Genomic DNA, 25,300 nt, shown 5'->3' with positions numbered 1-25,300 from the left:
CAAAAGGTAATTGCTAGGCCTTCTGCGAGGGAAAAATAACCTGCAGTAGCTGAGGTAAATTGATCTTTTGTCAAAGAAATAAAAAAATAAAGCAGGATCAAAAAATCTGGCTTTAAAAAAAAAAAGAAAGAAATATTTCTGTAAATAACTGGTCACATTATTCACTTTTCATTGATTTACATGAATATCGTGTGTAATTTTCAAGCCTAAATGCTGCATGTAATGTAATTGTTCTCTCTTCACAAACAATATGTATTTCATATAATTACAAATAGCTACCTACAGCTTCAAATGATTTGTATCTTTACAGGTATACTGATTGCATCTCTTACATCATAAATAACCTTACATAGTTGAATAACCAGACTTTTATAATAAATGTAGTATTCTTTGTATGGTTTTATAGCATTTGTCTACAAAAGTACCCCCCGTGTTATCATGTAAGCAATCCATTTCTGCACTATTAATTTTAAAACAAATAAATTGTACTCACTGTGGTATCCTAAAAGTAAAGGGTTTTACGGGTAGAAACAAATCGGAACCCCTTCTCACTGTAATACCAACCACCGGTGAGGAGCCCCTCTTGTTACTGAGAATCATGTTGACTTCATGTTTGCTTAACACAAGACCAAACCAGAGATACAGGGGTCACAAAGCACCATAATGATCGGGCTGCAATTTCAGGCTTTACCTGTAGCAAATCTGAAAGTGCAGCTCTTTGCAAAAAGTGCAATTTAAGATTCAATTCAGAAAACTCCTTAAAATGTTGTGTTTTTTCGTGTGTCTTCTCTTTGTTCACTTCTTGAAACTACATCTAGTAATGACATGAATACAGTAAATGAATGTCACCTTTGTATGGCAGAACTGTATATGGGGAAAGAGGAGGTAAAAAAGAACAAGTTCGGCATTTATGGGCTTAAAGTGGACCTTGCATGCCAGAAGCTCTCTGCACCCCCAACACAAATGATTTAAAAAATGACGTAAACAGATGGCCTGAAAAAAAAACAAATAATGCTTCCGGGTGGCATGGGTGACATCACTGTGCCTTCAATCATGGCAATTCTACAGGTTTTCAAGCTCCTAGCTTCTCCAGGGGTAAGGTAAGTTAGGGTTTTGTTTTTTTAGGGTGGGGGGTAATTTGTTTACAATTGGCCATTTGTGTTTTTGGAAGGAGCTTGCAAAAAAACGGATCTTCCATTTGGCAAGGAAGATCTCCATAAATTACCAAGCAATGGGACATATCAGTAACCTTGTATTAGCAAAGGTAATACTAGTTCAACATCTAGGACAACTAGGACAGAAGTTGAGAAATTTTACATTGTATTATCATTTCCCTACAGCCTAGTACACACTACAATTTTTTTTTCCGTTCAACTGACAGCTCAGAAGAAGATGCTGTACTAACTATTCGTCGTTAGTACAGCGATCTCCCCTACTGTGCTATTGTGTTCCGACAAGGCACTCCGGTCAGGCGCTCTCAGCCATTGGCTGATCGGGAGCTGATAGGCAGACCTTTTTCCGGCATGCTCCTTTGACAGAAGCACAATGCCGCCCAACATTCAGCCCGTTTGTAATAGGCTTAAAGCTAAATTGGCTGAGAGCGCTGATCGGGAGACCTTTTTCCGGCATGCTCCTTTGACAGAAGCACAATGCCGCCCAACATTCAGCCCGTTTGTAATAGGCTTAAAGCTAAAGTGGCTGAGAGCGCTGATCGGGAGCTGATCGGCAAACCTTTTTCCGGCATGCTCCTTTGACAGAAGCACAATGCCGCCCGACATTCAGCCCGTTTGTACTAGGCTTTAAGCTGAATTGGCTGAGAGCGCTGATCGGGAGCTGATCGGCAGACCTTTTTCCGGCATGCTCCTTTGACAGAAGCACAATGCCGCCCGACATTCAGCCCGTTTGTACTAGGCTTAAAGCTAGATTGGCTGAGAGCGCTGATCGGGAGACCTTTTTCAGGCATGCTCCTTCGACAAAAGCACGATGCCGCCCGACATTCGGTCCGTTTGTACTAGGCTTAAAGCGGAATTTAAAGCTAAAGTATATTCTGCTTTTATTTTGTCTTCCTTTGTTTCACTTTTCACCCTCATCAACATGCTAATTACAATTTTAGATAAAACCTTTTCATTTTCAATACATGCCTTATTGTACACCAGTGATTTCATCACTGGATCTGTGGGCTTCTCTATGAAATGATGGCAGATCATGGCTGGTGGGTGTGGTCAGCAAAGTTATTGTACATAGCTTCCTGAAAGCATCACAGCACCCTGCTTCAGTACTTCTCTTAAGGGCCCTTAGCCCTGATGCAAGCAGTGGTCTGGCTCCTGGGAGGAGTTATGTAAATATTAAAATGTCTTGATGAATGGATGTCAGACTGCCATAGGTAATGCCCACATGTAATGCTCTATGATAGAAAGAAGTGAAATCCAACAAATGAAAGGGACATTCCAGGGACATTCAGACTGTGGAGGAAAAGGGTAGAGGATGTTGGATATCCTCCAACCGTGAAACTTTATCCAATATCCTCCAACCGTGAAATGAAACAGACTTTATCAGACTTGCTGCAGCTTCAAATGCATACTGTGACAAACTGACAGTGGATAGTGAAATCAGTAAGTAGCTTCTGTATGGGAGCCTTAACAACTTATTAAGGCTAAAAGGTAAGACTGATGTTAAGCTTTTGGATATTTATCAGCTATTTTAGACTGGTGAAAGGCTTATTGTTTTATCTCTCTTCTAGGTCAATCAATAAGCAAATCTGCCGTGTGTGTGAAAACAAAACAATGTGTATGAAACAAACAGCCGCTAAGTGCAACCCATGCTGGGCTATGGGGCCACCCTGCAACCATATGCAATGCATGCGATTGCAGCTTGGTGGGATGGTATTTACAGAGTTAAATCAGAAGGTGAGCAGGAACCTCTCTCCTGCCTGTCAAACGCTTATAAAAAGCAATCTACTGAGGATCACTTTTCAGAGGGGTGGCAAGGGCTTCTGCACATGTGAATGAGCCCTAAGGGTTAAGGTTAAGAAGGGGATTAAATGTTAACTTAGTGTCTGGGTAGATCCTCATTTACACAGGTGTACTTAGGCATATGCCCGTGCGAGGGCCACATTTGCCTGCACGGGCATACACAAGTGCTCCCATGCATCTCCGTGCAAGCAGCGGCTGCATGTGCTCCCAATTGGACAGCTGTGTGGGTGCGGGTCCCTGAACGCAGACAGTGTGTGTTTAGGAGCCCAATGATATGAAATTGGGAGCAGCGACTGTGTCCGCTGGGCCACTCCATCACAATTAACATGAATGTAACTGCCTGCATGGGGATGCACAAAACATCTGTACATCCCTGTGTGGGCAAACACGGCCCCCACACGGGTGTATGCTTAAGTATGCCCATGTGAATATGGCCTGAGGGTTAACATAAGAGGAATGACTGGGAAAAGTGTAAGGGCTAAGTTAAAGCAGACCCACTACTAACTTTACAAATCTGAATAAACAAATTCCTGACACACCACAATATATAGCTATAGAATATATCTAAAAATAGTATCTTTTAAATGCAGTCACTGAGGTCCATCAAATTGACAGGGCCTAGTCCTGAGAAGATCATGCTGGGGGAATGATGTCCCCAGTGTGCTTAAGGCAGGAGAAAACCATTTCCTCAGCCCCCTCCCCAAAGTGTTCACTTATTATAACCGTTTTAACACAGACTCTGGGTGATGCTCAAAAAAGGATGGTGTTGGTCTTCGGGGGAGAAATAAAGGTGCTATCAGGGATAATACTGTGAACTCTTTAGAGGGGAAACAAATACAGTACATGCACTTTATCGACATTGCAGAGGCTGGGTCTACTTTGGGTGTTGAGGGTTGGGTTTCAGGTATATTAGATGTAACTTTCAGTGCTGGCTAAGATACTGTAAGTGTTAAAGCTTCCGATGCTGGAAGGGTAAAGTGTTGTGTCAACTTAAGAATAGCTTTTATAGTTAGGGGTCAGTGCATACAGGGGGAGAACTTTTTATTTTTTTACTTACTTTTAAGATTTTAAACCCCCAACAGAAACAAATGAACCTAGCTCCCAGGGATGTATAGCAATCTTCAACCTGCAAGTGTTATCGGTAGCTATTTTATATGTGCCAACCAGTGCTTTAGGCTTAGGAGTCCTTTACGACAGAAATAACACACGAAACTAAAATAGATTATTACTGAATTGTACAACTGTACAAATGTAGTCTATGAAGACACTACATCATTGAATACATTATCTGGAGCTTCTGTAACCACACTGTACCTCTTATGTTTGCATGATAATGTTAAAAACAAGTTTTCGTAGAGGAGCATAACGGAATAAGCATACAGTTCTAAATAAGGTGTTGACTATACACATGCCTTTACTTCTGCATGAATAATAACTGATAACAACTGACAAATGGTGAACAATTCCTACTTCACTTTTTTTTTTTTTTAATTTTTCACGTAAAAAAAAATGCTCACAGTGATAGGAAATAGAGGGAGGCACAGAGAAAGATCTCTTTTAACAGTGTCACCTTTTCGTCTCCCAGGCAGCGGATAACATGAATCTGCAATTTGTGTGTTGCTCTCTGGCTACCCATAGACATAAGATGATTGGTGCCCAATCAGGTCAATGACAGTTTGAAAAGCAAATGGTTTTATGTCTATTGACAGCTTGTGACCTTTGCACACAGCCCTGGGTTGTCTTACCTCAGGGAAAAACTCAATTGTCCAAAATAGATTTCCACAGATGGCTGCTATTCCCCTGAGATAAGGCCAACTCCAAATCATAAACCTGCATGCTTGACTGAAACAAGATTAGATTGTTCTGAAGACAATAATGAGCCTTTTCAGACTTCTTATGGCCATTGGTAGCCTTTGTTAACAATAGTAATAAGTGAGCGGACAACAGAAATGTTTGTATTATTTCACAAAGTAGCTGAACACTTGTGAGTTCTAATACTAGTTCAGGCTTGTTTCTGAATCATCAGAATTTCCCAGCATGCTGGAAAAATTTTACAACGTTTAGTAATTCTCGGGCTCACTGTTTACTATGTCATTATCCCACATTACAGTACAAAATGCACAAAACTGTTGTACACCATAAGGCTGTTATTTAATGCCTTCTGTAGGTGTAATGACACTATCTGTCCAGGGGATGACACTGTTGTGAGCACCAAGGGATGTCTATTACATTTCTGCCAATAATAGGAAAGGACTTGCATCAGACAGCTGTGCACAAGTCCCTCCTATCCAAACGACAATAAGCACCGGATCTTAGCACCAATGTCTATGCCCATCTATAAAATCATGGGCCAGTGGCCTTCCCCCTACCCCACACTGCATAAAGCTTATAGTTATTGAATGCCACCCCCACAGGAGTGCTTATCTATGCTATACCACAGAGACCAGCAATGCGGAAAATGATAAAGTGCAACAAATACATAATAACACAATTTACAGCATTGATAAAAAAAAATGTATAGAATTTAGCAATTTAGGTGAGTCGAGTGCTTTAAATCAAAAGACAAATCAAAGGTTACAATATATCAATAGTATGAGGATGCCCTGAAGAGGGTACACACAATTACATTTGCAAAAAAAAAAGAAAAAATACAGTTTCTGCAGCATACTAGCATTACACATAAAATTGTGCAATGCTAGCAGAAAGCATCCACTTAAAAAAATTGCACTTTCAGCTCTTCCTGTTTAGCAGTGCCTAGCCATTCATTTGACAGGAGGACCTTGCCTGGTAACAATTGCTTTGCCTGTTACTTCTGCCATCTACTTTTCACCAATGGCCTGCAAAGACTGAAAGAATATAAACTGTTGTGGCATGAGAGATGCCTTTATTTACTGGTGCCACCTTAATTAAAAAGTTTACTTGCTGTACATTTTAAGCACCAATAAACCTAAAACACAAGTTTTCTTGTTTATTATATATTTTAGACAATTTTTAGATCATACCAGGATATTGTATATTTTATATACAACTAAGTTTTAGAGTTCAGCCAAATAAATAATCCTGTTTCATGTAATCAGCCATTTTAAGCTATGAAGAAGCTGACGGCAGTGTTTGATGTACTTGCTACCACCTTGTATAATAGCAATTTAGTCTGAAAATGTATTCAGTTTTTAGACCCGATTAAACTTTTACATGTATTTCTTTACATTTTATGATTAGCTCTGTTATATAATTGGACTTGTGTTTTATGTTTTGTGGTTCTTAATACGATACTATGGGGTTAATTTAGTAAAGGCAAATATACTGTGCACTGCAAGTGCACTTTCTCCAGAGCTCAGTAAATGAAGTAAAGCTTCACTCTGCAAAAAATACTCAATCACATGCAAGGAAAATCAAAAAACAGCATTTTTGCTTGCACATGATTGGATGGTAGAAATCAGCAGAGCTTCCTATCAGATCTAGAACAATTGCACTTGCAGTGCGCAGTATATTTGCCTTTAGTAAATCAACCTTCGTATGATGTTGGAGGCAAAAGCATGTGTGAAAACAATATTTCAGTAATATATTCATCCCAAAAAAAAGTGGAAAGAGTCCTGATAATGTTCTGCTTTGAAAATTTGGACTTTTCTCAAATTTTATCACTTACAAACCCGATTTTTTTTTTTTTTTAGACACGCATCGCATTTAAGTATGTGCAAATGTGCTTTCTTGTTCATTTCCTAAACTAGACAAGCTGCTGAATTTTAATTTCTGGAACTACCATTGAAGCGTATGGAAACACCCAAAAATCCACTAGCAAGCACTACAGGATAAACATCCAGTACAGAGAATGCATCTGGTATAGTAAGTTAAAAAGGTATTTATAGGAAAGTTTTAGAAGTGCCCGCACATAAAGTATATTGGGAAAATAGGCAATTGTACACCTATTCTGCTAATTAAGGGTGTTTGAGAAGGCAATGGTTTTCACAACTAATCCATGCAGTTCCTATGTGGACAAGCAGAACACGAAAGAACATAATTTGTTCAATGGTACTGCATGTTTTCATATTTGTAAATGACCCTTCTTTTGTTCTTTGACATAAAATGTGCAAGTTACCAGTAGTGTACCATATGGATCTTTAAAATTAATAGTAATCTGTAGGTTTTCCTGCATCTGACTAACCATTGCTGCTGGATAAATAGCACAAGGTGCAGTGGTAATCGAAACAGCACTGTCATGGGCACTTGACATAATACCTTTATTGTAAGAAGAGCTGACGTGGAAAAAAAAGAAGCAAATGCTCTTCCTGAGAGGGAGAGTCTGGTCTATGAAGGTAGGAAATGGGCACATTTGTATCTTCAGGGCCTAAAGAATAGTAAACTTTAAAGTGGTTGCAAACTCGCAAGCAATACTTTTGCCCATTATAACCACTGTGTTTTAACTTACATGTCACTGTCTTTTAAGGAGTCCAAATCTGTGCCATTTAGGAGTAATCGCCCGATGTTTAGTGAAGTGACGTCACCGGCACATGCGCATTTTGTCCCCCCAGTCACGGCACGCTTACTGTGCCATCCATCAATATATCCTGTTGTCATGCCTCATTGGCACTTGCGGCATCGCACTGCAATATCGCAATATTACTTGCCCATTGAGGATTTCCTATAGGACCCCATGTGACATGCTACGTCACATGGGGATGTAAGCCTCAGCCCTGATGATCAGCAGAGCGAGCAGATTCATATAACCCTTGCTGAGCAAAAATGAGGCTTGGTTAATTTCTAATAGACATGAGCAAGATTACAGGCAATCATACAGGAAGATGGGCGAAAATCTACTCCGTGCTGGAAGCTGAAAACAGCAACCAAAATGGCGCAGGCCTCGGCCAGGATACTCAGAAATGAAAGTAAGCTATAAAACTATTATGAAAGGAGCTTTTGGCAGAAATACCAACGCACTGTGCTATGTAAAGATTTAGACTATTGGCCTTATGTTTAATGATGGTTTTGCCGAGTAAACTGCAATTAGCCTGAGCAATAAAAGGTAATATAAAGATATTAGCACTAAAAGATATACTTGTAAAATCATAACACTATACAGGTACATTGCAGAAAATGCTTTCATTTTCAAGGACACCATTCTCCTGCACATGGCTAACCTTTCTTCAGTAATCAAACTGAAAGGACACAAGCAGTCTGAAACAGATGATAATGTGCAGTAAAGCTTCACAATAAATGTAAAGGCAAAACAAAACATGTCTTGCAATAGCATGGCATTGCTTTAATTACATTTTTTAGATATTATTAGTAACTCCTTGAACATGAGGTAGCTTTAATTTTAGATTTATTGGCCCTTCCCATGCATCAGAGGAGAGCATTCTTTCTTCTGTTTTCATGTCAGCTTCAGTAAAGAGCCCCCTATAGCACCCATTTAAAAAAAGTTATCTTTGTATTTGCCACACTGGTTTCTATTAGGTCATTCTGGAAGTAGAGTGCTGTTTAGCTAGTACATTAGAGCTGGATGGCTTTACTCCATGCTAAGAAAGACAATTGTTAGCCTGCATGCACATTAGATCCTGTACATTGATGTGGTGTACACGATAAATTGTTCATAATACTGAACTGGTTAAAGAGAGCAATATCTTTCATGCTTTAATGCTTTCTTGTATTTAGCACTTGGTTTAAACTTGTCCGACTTTACTCTTTTAAGGTCTCGTGTATTTTATTACCTGCCTAGTGGTCTACACAGCAGAGAACCGACTCATTTCCAAAACACAGACATTCTGAAACACATTCTAAAAATTTGATAAAAAAAATGAAAAGAAAAACTCACATTTCTTGGAAAACCATATACGGATAGAGTCTGTTACTCATACATTTCCTCCCTAGTGTATCTGTTGCATAATGTAATCCTGTATTGTACCCATGTTCTTCTTGTAAGGCTCTTAATTGTAATCATATGCACGTTCACGTCATGCTCCACAATGTGTGTGTCACTGGTCTCTCCTAAACCACAATATCACATACCCCCATTTTTGCACATCTAAAATAAAAAAACTGGCTGACCTTAAACTCTAAATAATCCCACATCCATAGGTGGTGGTATAGTCTCAGAATACAATGTCTGGCATGCTACTGCATTCTGAATTTAGAAAAGTTTGGGGGACATAAAGGCGAATGGATCTCCTACACAAAGATGTTATGAGGAATGCATATGGCGGTAGGAATGCACTTTACACTTCTGAGATGGGTGGTGACCAAAAATTCTGACACAAGAATGTCACATCTACAGTGGCATCAGAATGATCTCTTGCAGATCTATCTGACATTAAGTTGCGCCCAGGAAGTACAGTTATACTATTAACAGTCTTAAAAAGAAAAACCCTCCATTCCCATTTCTATCCACATACAACTGTCCAACACTTGCTGCCTTTCGTCCTTGGCAAAGAAGACACTACATGTGGAGATTAATTGGTCGCCAGTAATGAAACCTTAGAAATAAACTTAACTTATTGGAAACAATATATAATTGCAAAATAAGTTCACTTTCCTCCTCAAACCTGCTGTATGAAGAAAAAAGATTAGAAATAAAAATCCATGTTTAAATGTGTTGTAAGATTCCTCCTTCTGTTTTCAAAGTAGGGCAGCATAATTATTGAAGTAGAATCAAGGATAATAAAGTGAGTCCAAACTCAGTTCTGAGATGCTCCAATCTTGCTCTCTCAAGATTGAACTTCCAGTTTCACCATTTCTTGTGGGTATGGGTGTTATTGAATAGAACATCAACCCTGGAATGGCAGGCTATTGGCATTCAGATGGTGGAAGTGAGGTCACTGTCACACAAGGTTTCTCTGTCTGGAGACTCAATGTAGTTGGCAGCCTCTTGAAGTTTTAATAGCATTGCCATCTGTAAACAAAAATACGAAGTGTGTCAGGATGTAAAAGCTGTCAGCCTGATACAATTAAAAATACATTAAAGCCCAGCAGCATTTGTCATGTTTTCAGGAAGAGCAACAAGCTCATCACTGACACTAACAACCATTACTGATGTGCCACCCACAGAGTACTCCTGCATCTCTTGGCTGTTGAGTGTAGGATGTCAGATATTTAGTAGAGACATTTGCTTTTTATAGTAAATTAAGTCAATGCTCAGTTTTACTGCACCGACTGTTGAATGCATGTCAGGTGGTCCTTGAAATTTTTTTTGAGCATTCAGTGGTAAGCAAAGTGTTGGTGAGTAAAAAAAAATTGCCTTCAATATAGATACAATTGTCTCTATTGTGAAAAGTGCCCTGTTTCAAAGCCAGGCACATTCAGGACCCATCCTGCACAACAACCATGTCTGACATGCTCTTAGTACTGTCAGGTTAATCAGATCTAGAAGAATAGTTTATTTAATAACTGTTATATAACTGTTATAAGCCTAACTGCAGCACAAACCATTTTTTTCTGGTTTTGGATACAGTGGGGAAGAGTTGAAACTTATTCTAAGGTTTTACGGCTATGTCCCTCTTTGGCACACAAAAAGTGAGGTTAATCTCCCCAGGGCTACAGACTGCAATAAAAATGGCAGTGGTTTTACCCATTCCCCGTTCTATAGAGAAAAGGAGTGAGCCCGTTTATTGGAGGAGGGAATCGTATGCTGTATAAAACTTGGATTTTTGGTTTAAAGTTTTACTAAACCTAGGACTCTGCATTCACTATATCTGGTCTCCCACAGTACACAGAACATGGAAATGCAATTATTTTAGTAAATAAAAACTGCTATATACCTTTTCTCATCATCAGTATATAGCACTTGGTCTTGTGACTTCTATTAGTGTCTGGCCAAGCACTGATTAAAGCTTGTAGGAGTTTTCATTCTCCTCCTACTGTCCTATGAGGCTGCAGGACCCCTGACCCTCTGTCTCGACAGTGCTTATTGGCCCTGTGCTGATCTTATGCACTCTCCCAAGAAAAAAAAAAGCTCTCTAGCAATACACACCAACTGACAATGTGCAGAATGCCCCTGAGGCTCTATACTATTAGGACATGAATTGGGGACTGTGGAAGAAGGGGAGCATTAAAAAGACTGGATCAAAAAGCCTTTTTTACACAATATGGAGGATTAACCCCTTTGGTTTCACAGTGAGTATAAAAAGCATGCTTTACTGCATATACAGACTGATTTTACTGTTGTGGGCTTAGAACAATATAGTTCAAGGAGTACAGTACACCGGGTCTTTAGTTTTGAGTATGTGTTATATGCAGCTACTTTTAGGTGATTGGACACTCTCAAAAAGAGCTGCTAAGACATTCCCAAATTTAACCCCTCCCATGCCCAGATAGCCTTGCTAGTTTTATGAAGAGACCTGTGTCATGCACTGTACTAATTCACCTACAAAAGATGGAGCAAGAATTAGGGTAGGGGGCCCCCTACGAGAGTCCACTGGAAGAACGAAGAAGGAAACTGGTTTCCTGGTATGTACAGTACCACGTTAAGACAGTGGAAAGAAATTGTCTTTGGATGTTTCAGAGCAGGACAAAGGGAAGAAAGAACTTTTAGGCAACCTCTGGTGCCCCCTTGATGGTTGATGCAGGCCACAGCTGTGTCAGTGTCTGACTGCATTTTCAATGGTTGTCCACACAATAGAGGGCTATAACACTGAAGGGACAATTGAATCGCCCTTAGGTCTAGTGTGCATGTTGATGAGAAAGCAGGCTTCCTCTGAAAACCAAGTACTCTGTACAGAGAGGGCATTCAGCACTCCTCACCAGCTTGATAGGCCAGCATCTATCATGAGAACATTCCATGTCTTTTCAAGAAAGTGCTCCCTTGATTTTAGCGGAGGGTTTGCATTTCACCAGGCCAGGGAGAGTCTGGCCTTGTGGGCAAGACACATGGGGTGGTCCAAGGACCAGGTCTGTCTTTCCCACACTTCTCAAATGTTATGTTGCAATGCTCTGGAATGAAAATGGGCTGAAGATACAGCATTGAAGGAGGCAACCATGAGACCCAAAACCCACATGCAAACAAGAAGCGAGGTCCTCAGGGCCCAGATGTGGGAGCAGAGAGAGAGACGTCTATCCCAGGGTAGGCCAAAGGAAAGGGTGACAAATTGGTAATACTGGTTGCCCATCACAAAACAGAGATAGAGTCTGGATGGAAAGATGGGTATGTACAAGTAGACATCCCAATTCTCTACTGAAGCAAAGAAAGTCTCCCAACACAAGGGAGGCAATCACTGATTTAGCAGTTTCCATGTGTAACTTGTGAACCCACATAAACATGTTGTGAGTCTTTAGATCCAGAATGGGCTAAACACATATATTTGGTTTGGAAATTTCAAAGCGGTCCAAGTAGAAACCTTAAAAGGGGTATTGAACCCCCGAGACAGCAGCTGCTGAATGGCAGTAAGATGAGCTGCCCACATTTGCATGGAGAAAGGTACGTTTAAATGCGGGGAGAAAGCAAAGTCCAAAACTGCAGTTAGTAGCCCTTGGAAATTATATTATGGAAGCAGATGTGTGGAATTTCCTTGGATCAGAAGGCCAGCAGACATCCTCCACTTAAAAAGTGGTGGCACTTCATCACTAGAAAGAGAGCTTGGAACAAGCCTTGGTTTGGAGGGCCATGACTTTCTGCAAAATAATGTTACTGGCTTAGATTTGGAACTGGAGGCCTTAGAGCAATGAAATTAATCTTTTCCAACCTAAGAAGTAGAAAACCCACTTGTAGTAGGTCAAATCTTCTTTTTCTGGGGGAGGAAAGTACTCTATCCAACTGTGATCCCCTTGATATACTTATTCAAAGAAGTGCCAAACAGACATTCACCTTCAAAGAGCAGCAATTCAAGGTATTTCTTACATAGGACTCCTGCTGACCAGCAGCCTAAGGATCCTGAGCATGTGAATGAAGAGAAGACTAATCCTTGAGATCTGGTGAAGTGTATCCAACAGGCCATTCATGAAGCAATGCAAGGCCATTGGTAAGAGCTGTAACTGACTGTGGACTGAAGGAACTACAGGAACTGTCCACTTTTGTTTGACACATTCTTCAGTGGGATATTGCTGTCCAAAGCCTTCTGGAGGAGTAAAAATGTTCTGTGTGTAAAGCATGTCCTGGCATAGGACTGGTTGCACGAGAGAATGGATTTGGAAAGTCTTACCAATTTTGGAGACTCCAGACTAGAGACCCTGGGGCAAGTAGGCTCAGGCTGCCCTTATGCTAAGCTACGGAATCTCCATGTTTAGATGAAATTTCAGCCAAAGACATCTCATCCTGATCCAATCCCTTCAAAAGATCTTCCTCATCTCTGGTCATATATTTACCATAAGGGAAAAGTCAAAGACTGATTTAGAAGGAAATACTAAAAAGAGAGACCCTTGTGACCCCTGGTATGAATGGCCTCTAAAAGGGCTAAAATTCTGCCCATAAAGTCAGAAATTGCTTGAAAACTCCTATTTTGATAAAAAGGGGAAAAGATGTGCAGCTTACAGGCCAGTGGAGTACCCCAAGGAAAGCAGGGAGCCAGATTAGGGGCAATCATCCAAACAGGGAGTACTAGTAGACTAAGTCTAAGCTAGCAAGGCAATCTGGCCCTTTCTTTCCCTTGCACTTTTGATCTGTCATGTGCGATGCTGTGGGGATGGAGGGGAAGGTCTTTAGTGCCAAGCACTGCAGGTCACTAAATACCAAGGCAGAATAACCGAATGCCAGCTATGGTAGACTGTGAGATGCTACTGTTGTGAGTACATGTCCAGAAAGAAAGAAGCTCAGTAAGTGAACCGAGAGGCGAAGAAAGTACCTGCCCCTATGGCCACACAAGTGTACGGGAAACAAGCCAGTGAGACAGCTCAGGTGCAGCAGTGTCCGCGAAACCGCGAGTCTGAAGAGAGGAAAATGCCATCAAATTTTTTATTAGTGCAACCTAGTAGCCTGTAGTCAGAGCAAGTGCTTATTTCCCAGAAAAGGCATACAGCATGTCAGGCGCCATTCATTCTTAGTCCTCCATAATGAGCATACCTCTAAGAGGTTTTCAGGGACTGGGCTATGCTGCTGGACCAGGACTTGTATAACACCCTGCGGCTAACTCAACCGAATGCATTACATGCCAAGGAGACTGCCCAAACAGGATTCAGTGCCCTCAGCAACATTAGAGGTCAGCTGCGTTTCTTCCATCTAGCGGTTTCCAGGTCTGGTCCTATGATAGAACAATCATCGAATAGGACAGAAAAACCACCAAAAGAAGAAGGTAACTTCTCAGTAAAAAGGATCCTCTACATCACCTATGGACACTAGAAAAAACTGAAGCGAGGTTGGAAGTGGTTATATAGGGGATGTCCCAACAACTTTTTGTTGCTAGTGTCCAATCACCAAAAGGTAACTGCAAATAACCCATAGTAAAAATTCACCTTCACAGGGTAAAGATCCTGTGTATCGTACTGTACAACTGGAAGTGTGCCCATTTATCAGAGCTAATGCATCACAAAGAAACATTCGACCTCTCAAACAGGTTAATTTCTTGCACATACCAGAGGATCTGTTTCCAAAGAAGCCGGAGGTGATTCCTTCACAGTGTGATCCCTGGGAGGGGAGGCTGAGATGTGACTCCCCATACTGGGCTGTGGTAGATGTAACAACTTTGACTGATCCTGCTGTGCCAAAGGCCAAGGCAATGTGTCCCGAACCCACTCAACAGGATCCTCCCAGGCAGCCCTCTGTCCATGTACCTACAGAAACAAAAGAGAAAGAGGTCAATATTTCTTACCAAGAGCATTCTAGTCTTCAAAAGTAGGAATTAAACAAATAAATAACAAGTGTTACACAGCCTTTGCATTGCACTTTTCCAGGTTTTTGGCTAAATACTTTCAGAAGTAACATACCGGTATGTAAAATCATAGAGTCAGTCCACTAAAAACTGACATTTCAGTTTTTGGTGTATGCTACAGAGTTAAGCCATTTAGCCTTTTATGTTTTCAATGTTTTCATAGACTTTAAGGCTCCATTCACACCTGGGCGTTTTTGTTTCAGGCGTTTTGTCAGGCGTTTTTCAGGCGTTTTTGCAGGCGTTTTACAGGCGTTTTTTGTGCAGGCGTTTTTAGATTGACTAGAGACCAATGGAAAACGCCTGTAATCTGCCCAAAAAGAAGCTCATGTACTTTTTTGAGCGTTGGGCGTTTTGCTTCAGGCGTTTAAACTCTCAGATGTGAACAGGGGCCATTTAAATGAATGGGGTTTTACTTGTTGGGCGTTTTGAAAACGTTTCTTTTGAGCGTTTTTGGAGCTGAAAACGCCCAGGTGTGAATGGAGCCAAAAACCTACATTTCGTAAAAACATACAGTGCTCCTAGAGTTGTCCCTAGAATAAATGGTGTCTAATCTCTTTTGCCCAAGCAGGTATATTTCTGTTGGTCAGTGACAGGTTATCAAAGTGACAATTAGTAGTTAGGACACCTGTAAAATAATATTAGAAGTGACAGTTGGCAATATGTGTAGGTCTACTCCCACAGGAGCCGCTGAATATGACAGGCTCTCTGTTCAAGGCCATGACTCAAACCTGTTTTTTCTTCCATCTCTCCTTCTACCTTCCCCTTTCCTCTCTCTATCCGCCCTTCTTGTTCTTTCTCTCCCCTCTTGTTTGCCCCCCCCCCTCCACCTTTCTCTCTCTTCCATGGATTCACTCTTTTAATTCCTTCTCTTGTTTTTTTCTTCCTCTCTTACCTCCTTTCTCCCCCTTCCTCTCTGGGAAGTGATTGGGTACATTCCCATTTTTTGCATTATTCAATATGCTAACCATTCAATTATTGAAAATGCTATCCATACTATATATGTGAGTATATATATATATATATATATATGCACTGTATGTATTTACACCTATATGTATATTGCACCCAATGAATGATTGTCTTTGGGGGAGGGGGGATTGTAATGTGGAATGTGAATTGGCCATAGCCCCCAAAGACAGCACCCTGGTCTAGGAATGGGGACTGCGTTATACCTCTGCTGTGACAGATGGGGAAGTGTGTAGTGTGTACAGTGTGTGTATTGTGTGTGTGTACAGTGTGCATTTTGTGCGTGTGTATGTACAGTGTGTTTATTGTGTGTGTGTGTGTGTGTGTACAGTGTGTGTAAGTGTACATTGTGTAGTGTATGTATTGTGTACAGTGTGTGTGTACAGTGTGTGTACAGTATGTGTATTGTGTGTCTGTGTGTGCATTCTGCACTGTGTGTATACGGTGTATGTATTGTGTATGTACAGTGTAAGTGTCCATGCCTCCACCCATGTTATCCTCCTGTCACTGTGTGTGTGTGTTGAAACTTGCACAGCAGAGACCTGCTCGGTGCCACCTGCTGCACGATGGCTGCTTGCTCCTCCGACCCCTCCGCTGCTAGAGATTTTGACCTCCCTCGGGGCCCTGCCTCCATTTCACTGAACCACCACTGCCTCTCTCTGAGATGTGCTGCCTGAGGCACTGCCTGTGTCACCGGCAAAAGCCAGTGCAATGTCATCCTGGCGCAGGGTCATGGGGGAATTTTGCAGCCCTCTAATTGTTGCATCTGGGGCGAGCAGACCAGCTGCCCCCGCACGCTACGCCACGGAGCCTGAGCATTAATACTTTAATGCTCTATGCTACCACACAGAAAACAGACCACAAGTAACTTAAGAAGTAATAAAAAAATGTATTATTGAAGAATAAGCAATATAATACATAGAACAATTTAAAAAGACAAAGAATATGTTAGATTAACTTATGGGCAGGTTTTCCTACCCTACGGCAATTAACTTATGCCACAATAATGCTAAGCCTCATTATAGTATTCCACACACCAGTAAGAACATCATCAACAACATAAATGCAGAAAGAAACCTCACTATCTACAACAGCTACCCAAAAAGTGTCCCAGGTTGCAATCTATACATACAGCACCAATAGCGGGTGGGTGTATGGGTTACTTGCAAAGAGATAACCCTGGAGGTGAAGGTAAAGTACCTGGCACCTAATCATCAATGTTGGCCAGCTTTCATTGGGGCCCTTCTGTTGGTGGTGCACATGTAACTGTCCCTTTAGGACTGCACACAAAGGATGGCTGATGGGCTGTTATATAGGAGCATTCTAAGTAAGTTGTAACTGTGGGCAGCAACCAGTCTCCCAGTTCTAGTCCCCAGCCACAATGACCCCTTATGGTTCAGTCTCTCAGGCTCACACAGTGCACAGATCCCTGATGCAGGTCTACACAGTTCCCTTCCCAGCGCTGGTCTCCCAATCTCTGTAACTTTTGTCCAGGAAAAGTTCTGGTCTCTCCTCCTCTATACAGGGAAATGTGGGAAGAGAGGTCTACAGCTAATCCAACATCCATTGACTTGTATTAAGCAGTGTTGCTCTAAGGATTACTTTTTCCAGAATCCTCAGTGTCTGCAAAGCAGATCCTCTTCTCACCTTTAAATGGTTGCAGCTCTCCTGCTCCTGCTTGGTTCTTTACTGTCACCAGAAGCGAGGGAAAGAGCATGGAGGAACAAATAACACACAGCTCATAGTACAGCCGGCAGTGAAAGAGGAGAAAACTGGCTGCATTCCTCTTCGTTGGTCACTGTACAGCGAGGGGGTGAGAGGGGAATTTTCTCTCTGTCTACCAGCCACAGCCACTCTGTCCTGGGCAGCACCAGTGAGGAGAGATGCCAGCTCTAGCATACACAGCACACTGGCAGGGGTGGGGGTTAAGCAGGGACTTTACAAGCCGGCGGGCACCTGGCTACAAATGTAAATACAGTAACGCCAGCAAAAGAAAGCAACTAGAAAGTGACTTACCTGAGTTGGTCCAACTGTTGTATGCATATCTATGACTGAGGAAGAGACCTTTAGACTGGTGAGGCCGAGCCCTGCTCTGTGTGTCTTATGGACACACAGAGCAGGGCTCAGGAGCGAGCACGCACGAGTGCCCCCATAACAAGCGGCTTGCTATCGGTGCACTCAGCAGAGGGGAAGAGCCAGAAGCACTGGCGGGGGACCCAAAAAATGGAGGATCAGGGCTGCTCTGTGCAAAACCTGCATAGAGCAGATAAGTATAACATATTTGGTTTTTTATTTATTTATTTTTTTTTACCTTTAGAATCATTCTAAACAACACAATGTGACTGAAAAACTAAAGAAGTTGAGAATGTTCACAAAATAAATTGTGTGAATATACACTTTATTTGTTCAATCGTGCAGATGAGGAAAACAAGGATTTTCTTTTTATATGAGTGGATATATTATGAGAATCTTCACACATTGTATTACCTCATTGTCTTTTTGTCTCAAGTAATTTTTTTGTTGTTCCTTTCCAAAGTTAATTACATATAAAACCAAACAGCCAACCCAATCTCCCCCTACAGTTCTCCTTACAGACACAGGACATTTTCCTAACATGTCACCAGAATTAGATTAAAATACATCAAGAGTTGTGTAAAAAATGTCAAAAGACTAGTTACTGATCACCCTGTGAGTTGTACACATTAGAACAGGAGTGTCAAACTCAATTTTATTGTGGGCTGCATTAGCATTAGGATTGTCCTCAAAGGGCCTGTTGTATCTGTAAGACTATCTATCTACTCAGATACCTATGAGTATGCAGATTGCAATGTTTGGGGTTGCGCTGTGTACAGACTGCAGGGTTGAGGAGTGTATGACATAGAGTGTGGGTTTTATGTGTGCGCTACGTACAGAATGCAGAGATAAGAAGTACGGGGCATACAGAGTTCAGGAGTGTGCAGAGTACAGAGTCCCCCCCACCCCCCAAAAAGCTTCCTCACATCTCATCTGCCTGTCTCTAGTACCTCCCAGCAGTGTAGGTGGCTCTGCGTGTGAGTGCATGTAGGGTAGGCAGGGATCGGCAAGAGCCGGAGGTGGGGGACATGATAGCAATTTATAAATATCTTAATGGGGATCCCAGCTTAGAAAAAAAGCTGTTCATTCGAAGGGATTGCATGAGGACTCGAGGGCATACAATGCGATTAGAGGAGAAGCGTTTTAACCTCAGGCAACGCGGGGGGTTCTTTACTGTTAGGGCAACAAGATTGTGGAATTCTCTACCACAAGAGGTGGTTTCTGCGGGTAGTATGGTGGCTTTCAAAAGACTCTTAGACTTACATCTCAAGGATCAGAACATTCAGGGGTATGGGAGATGATTACAGCCACACATACCTACACAGGTTGAACTAGATGGACTATTGTCTTTATTCAACCTCACCTACTATGTAACTATGTAACTATGTAACATTCCAGCTGAAAAAAGCCTTGGGTGCGAGGGCCACATGAAATGGCCTGGCGGCCGGATATTGAGTGTGTACAGCTGCCTGTACTGACCCAATGCGACATAGCTGCTGTATTCAAAACTTTATATGTTAAACGAAATAATCTATGACCGAAAAATATCTCTTGTACCACCTGTAACAAGAAAGTTTCCCATATAGCCAAATACATTTCAGATGCAGGCTAACTTCCCAAACCACCGGACATCTGCACTGACACCCGAAGAACAATCTTGATCCATTTCTGCAACTCAAGCTAGCAAAGCCCCAGGCACAGTTGGCTTAAAGTAATTGTAAAGGATCTTTTGTTTTTTTTTAAATAACAAACATGCAATGGTTTTGCATATAGTAGCCCAAATCCTCTTCTTCTCGGCTCCTCCTGCCTTCCGAGTATACCCCTAGCAAGCCATTTGCTAAAAGCTTTTTTATCTTAATGCAGAGAATGAAAAAAAGGTTGCACAGGCAGTCCAACTCCTCCAGAATGGCACATCAATATGTGTCATTGCCAGAAGGTTTGCTGTGTCTCCCAGCACAGTCTCAAAAGCATAGGGAGATTCCAGGAGACAGGCAGTTACTCTAGGAGAGCTGGACGGGGCCACAGAAGGTCCTTAACCCATCAGCAGGACTGGTATCTGTTCCGGCGTGCACGGAGGAACAGGATTAGCACTGTCAGAGCCCTACAAAATGACCTCCAGCAGGCCACTGGTGTGAATGTCTCTTACCAAACAATCAGAAACAGGCTTCATTAGGGTGGCCTGAGGGCTCGACGTTCCCTAGTGGGCCTTTGCTCACCGTGGAGATCGATTGGCAATTGCCATTGAACACCAGAATTGGCAGGTCCGCCACTGGCGCCCTGTGCTTTTCACAGATGAGAGCAGGTTCACCCTGAGCACATGTGACAGACGTGAAAGGGTCTGGAGAAGCCGTGGAGGACAATATGCTGCCTGTAACATCATTCAGCACGACCAGTTTGGTGGTGGATCAATGATGGTCTGGGGAGGCATATCCATGGAGGGACGCACAGACCTCTACAGGCTAGACAATGGCACCCTGACCTCCATTAGGAATGGGGATAAAATCCTTGGACCCATTGTCAAACTCTACCCTGGATCAGTTGGTCCTGGGTACCTCCTGGGGCACGACAATGCCCAGCCTTATGTGGCGAGAGTATGCAGCCAGTTCCTGGAGTATGAAGGAATTGATACCATTGAATGCCCCCCCCCCCCCCCCATGCTCGCCTGACCTAAGTCCAACAGAATACCCCTGAGATAATAAGTTTATATCCATCCGATGCCACACATCAGTCTGTTCAGGGGCTCAGTGATGCCCTGGTCCAGATCTGGGAGGAAATACCCCAGGACACCATCCATCGTCTCATTAGGCGCATACCCTGACATTTTTAGACATGTATACAAGCACATGGGGGCCATACAAACTACTTAGGTACCATTTTGAGTTGCTGCAATAAAATTTCAGCAAAATGGACTAGCCTGCTGCATCATTTTTTTTACTTTGATGGAAATTAAAATGATCAACCTACAGAGGGCTGAACTCAGACACCCCCAAAAATCAAACGATGTGGCATCCTTTTTTAAAAAAAATTGATCCCTCTGTGGCTGCCCTGCAGCACGAAAAGCCAGCGGGAGGGCAGAGGATGGAAGCTGACAGCTGCAGGGCAGCCGCAAGGGGATCGGGTTTGCAAGGAGGGGGGAATCAGAGTAGGGGGATAAAGTGGCATCCATCAAACGAAGTGGCATCCTTTCATTCCTAACACATTACCCAGTTCATATCAGTATGGATATCCAGCATGATATTTTTCCCCATTGAGATTGGATGTGTTTTCAAATTGTTCCTTTAATTTTTTTGAGCAGTAAATTTTCTGAAAGCACATGACCTGTAGAATAAAAAGAAGGTGCTACTGATTGCCTCTGTAACCCAATCTGTATTCGAATCATGCTCCAGAGGCTAATGACAGGTGGTGAGGAAGCATTGCGACCCCTACTCACTGCCTGTTTTAACCCCTATGCATTGCAAGAGGTTACAGGGCATTTGTGGCGTTTCCTCGCTGACATGAACGTGTAGTATTCAGCTGACAACACTGCTACAAGTTGGGTCAACTTTGCCGCGGGAGCGAAGCATCACGGCATCAGCACCCTATTGTAGCTTAAGGGGGGTGTTTACCAGGCGGCAAAAATAAGCAGTTGAGCTGCGTTCGCATCAGCGGCAAAGGTGAGCCAACTTGTAGCGATGCCGTCCGCCAAACACTACACATTTATGTCAATGGGGAACCGCCACAAATGCCCTGCAACCTCGTGCAATGCATGCAATTGATATGCATTTGTTGGTAACATGGAGTTAAAACAGGTGGTGAGGAGCACTTCCACACTTCCTCACCACCTATCAGTAGCCACTGGAGCGCAATCTGAACGTGGATCAGGCTTCAGAGGCAAGGGAGATTTAGACACGTTAGTTTTTTTATTTTTTTTTTGTACAGGTAAGTTTTTATATTTTATTTACATTTTTTTTTTTGTGGGGGGGGGGGGGCTTTAGAGAGACATTAGGGGTCTAAACAGACCTCTAATGTCTCTTTTTGAAACACAGAAAGGGACTGAAGACAGTCTTTCTCTGCAGCCTGAGCTGCACTGTATATGAATGGATAAGGAGTCTGTGTAGACTCCTATTGATTCATAAAATGAAACACAGTTTCATTCACAAACTGACACATAGTAAACACAGTTTACTATATGTCAGTGAGGAAAGTATACAGGAGCAATCGGTAATCATCGCTGACTGTATTATTTCAGGAAAGGAACAGGGCTGGTAAAACACATGTGTACCAGCCCCCCATTCTCCGTCCTGACAGATCTGTCAGCTGCAACCAGCGGGGGGAGAGTGGAAGGAGAGCCGGCTAGCAGTAGGGGCACCCGAACATCCAGGAAGTGGGGGCACTTAAGGGGAATCCGAAAACGTGTCTGCAGACAGAAATGTCTGCTGAACATTTCTGCTATATGTTCATGGTCGGTGAAGTGGCAGGAGGAGGAATGAGGTCCTTACGGTGTACAGACCTGGCCAGCTGCAAGTAGTGCTGTAGGTCTGTATCGCGTAGGGATCTGGCAGTGAAGGGGTTGAAGTAGAAATATAGGCAAAACCTTTTTTTTTTTAATTTTGGATCGAACAAGGGAGGGTTATAACCGCTGTCAGAATTTTTTCTGCCATCTGTATCCCATTAAGGAGATAGAGAGGGTGAATCTCCTCAAAGGGGGAACAGACAGCAATATTCTTCTTTTTTTATATAATGCACCTCATTGCCAGGAATGCCAGAATTCATAGCCCTGCCATTTGTTTAGTATCTTAAAATAAATATTGTTTATTATAAGGGTGTATTGGTTGTATCTCTTAAAAAAGTATGTTGATTTTCGTTATATACCATACTGAAGGAGGGTGGAACAGCTTGTATATTTAGTTAAGGAACCTGTCTCTAGTTGGGAAATGGAAGGGTATTTGGAGGAGAGAAATAGCAGGATCCCCTGATTTGGGTTTCCTGGATCAATATTACCCTATATCTTAGTCTGGGTTCACACTGCCATGACTTTATTTTGACATCCCTGTGCAACTTCATCAAGGCTTGCATATGACTTCTTTAACAGAAGTCACACCAAAAGTAGTGCAGGATTCTTTTTCTAAGTTGGATCGTCTTGAGTTGCACCAGTTAGAACGATTCCATTGCAGTTAATGGGGCACAACTTGTCAAGCGACTGTTAATTCTCAAGTCGCATGACAAGTCAAAACAGTGTGAACCAGGGCTTAGTGTGGGGAACTGCCAGACCCCTTTTGGATAGTTATAATGCGGATAGCTCAATTTGAGGGGCTGTTGTCCAAATCAAATCCCTAAATAAGGAGTCTATCCGTTTGAGCCATTTCTGTGTCATTCATACAGTACTGATAAAATTATTATCATTAATATTATATATGATTGGTGTGTAGGGCAGTGTATAGAGGTCAGTAATAGGTAGGATAGAGAAGAGCCATCAGTTTGTAGGGCAGGGTCAGTAGAACAGTGTACAGGGGTCAGTAGAGTTGTGGACAGTGTCAGTAAGACAGTGGACAGTGTCAGTCAGTAGAGCAGAGGATGGTGTCAAGTTGGATAGAGGATAAGGTCAGTCAGTCAGTAGGGCAGGGGATGGTGACAGTTAGTAGGGCTCTGGATGATGTCAGTTAGTAGGGCTGTGGATGGTGTCAGTAAGTAGGGCTGTGGTTGGTGACAGTAAGTAGGGCTGTGGATGGTGACAGTTGATATAGCTGTGGATGGTGACAGTTAGTAGGGCTGTGTATGGTGTCAGTAAGTAGGGCAGTGAATGGTGTCAGTTAGTAGGGCAGTGAATGGTAACCATTAGTAAGGCAGAGGATGGTGACAGTAGTGCAATGGATGGTGACAGTAGGACAGAGGATGAGGTTATTCAGTAGCACAGTGATGTGTGTACAAAGGCTCACTGGAGAACAGAAACTTTCATAGTTACATAGTTAGTAAGATTGAAAAAAGGCACCAGTCCATCCAGTTCAACTTGTGGCGTGTGAGTGTGCTTGTGTTTATTTTAATAGTACATTGTATATCCCCGTATGTTGTGATCGTTAAGGTACCCAACTAATAGTTTTTTTAAACTATTGACGCTCCCTGCTCATACCACTGCTTGTAGAAGAGAATTCCACATCCTTACTGCTTTAACAGTAAAGAACCCCACATGCAGTCTAAGGTTAAACTGCTTATCTTCCAATTTCAGTGAATGGTGGTATGTCTTTTTTAATTTCCCTTTCACTGAAGAGTTTTTTCCCTATGCAAGGGTCACGAGTATGGTATTTGTACATCGCTATCATATCCCCTCTCAAGCGTCTCCTCTCCAGAGAGAATAAGTTCAATGCTTGTAGTCTTTCCCCATAGCTGATATCCCCTCATTTCTTTATTAGCTTTGTTGCCCTTCTCTAGACTCTCTCCAGTTCCAGCACATCCTTCTTGAGGACTGATGCCCAGAAATGGACAGCATACTCGAGATGCAGCCAGACCAGAGTCTTGTAAAGTGGGATAATTATCATTTTATCTCTGGAGTGAATCCCCTTTTTAATGCATGCCAATATTCGCTTTCCTAGCAGCAGCTTGGCATAGCAAGCCATTGCTGAGCTTTTCAGCTACTAGGACCCCCAGGTCCTTTCCCATCCTAGATTCCCCCAGAGGTTCTCCCCCTAGTGAGTAACTTGCGTTCATATTTTTAGCACCCAAATGCATTACTTTACATTTTTCAATATTAAACCTCATTCATTTATTTAGGTCTTCTTGTAAGGTTTCCACCGCCTGCGCAGAAGTTATTGCCCTGCTTAACTTTGTATCATCTGCAAATATTGAGATTGAGCTATTCATCCCATCCTCTAAATAGTTTATGAATAAATCAAATAGAATTGGTCCCAGGACAGATTCTTGAGGGACCCCACTTACCAAACTGGACCATTCGCTATTTATCAACACCCTTTGAACCATGCCAGACAGTTTGTAAAGTAAACGATTGTGGGGAACTGTATCAAATGACTTTGCAAAATCCACCACATCCACAGGCCTTTCTTTATCTAGATGGCAGTTCACTTCTTCATATTATGTTAATAGATTGGTCTAGCAAGAACGATTCTTCATGAATCCATGCTGATTACTACTAATGATAATGTTTTTTATAACTAAAGTCTTGGATATAGTCCCTTATCATTTCCTCCAACAGCTTTCAGACTATTGATATTAGGCTAACTGGCCTGTAGTTCCCAGGGATATATCTCGGCCCTTTTTTAAATATTGGTACCACGTTGGCTTTTCTCCAATCAGCTGGTACCATTCCAGTCAGTAAACTGTCCAAAAAAATTAGGAACAATAGTCTAGCTATCACCTGAGCTCCTTCAGGATCCTTGGGTGCAAGCCATCTTGTCCTGGTGACTTATTTATGTTACGTTTTTCAAGTCTATTTCTGATTCTTGCTTCGGTTAGTCATGAGGGTGCATACTTCCTGCATTCTTTCCTCACAGAGAAGAGAAGGTAAGCGCCAGT

At 42.2% G+C, this 25,300-nt stretch overlaps 1 protein-coding gene across 6 annotated transcripts in view; it reads right to left on the bottom strand.

The window, feature by feature from the left end:
- Positions 1-9,094: 9,094 nt before the first annotated feature.
- Positions 9,095-25,300, bottom strand: part of NAV1 (neuron navigator 1) — a 296,089-nt gene continuing 279,883 nt past the window's right edge. For all 6 annotated transcript variants that reach the window (XM_082246689.1, XM_082246691.1, XM_082246690.1 and 3 more), the window contains 2 exons: positions 14,463-14,660; positions 9,095-9,855 (listed from right to left, as the gene is read on the bottom strand). In XM_082246689.1, coding sequence (XP_082102815.1) covers positions 9,760-9,855; positions 14,463-14,660 — 294 coding nt within the window. In that variant the 3' untranslated portion in view covers positions 9,095-9,759. The remainder of the gene's footprint in view (positions 9,856-14,462; positions 14,661-25,300) is intronic.

This window comes from Pelophylax lessonae (genome assembly GCF_965119305.1).
Source record: "Pelophylax lessonae genome assembly, chromosome: 2".
In the NCBI taxonomy this organism is placed as follows: Eukaryota; Metazoa; Chordata; class Amphibia; order Anura; family Ranidae; genus Pelophylax; species Pelophylax lessonae.
This window is presented reverse-complemented; position numbering and strand designations above follow the sequence as displayed.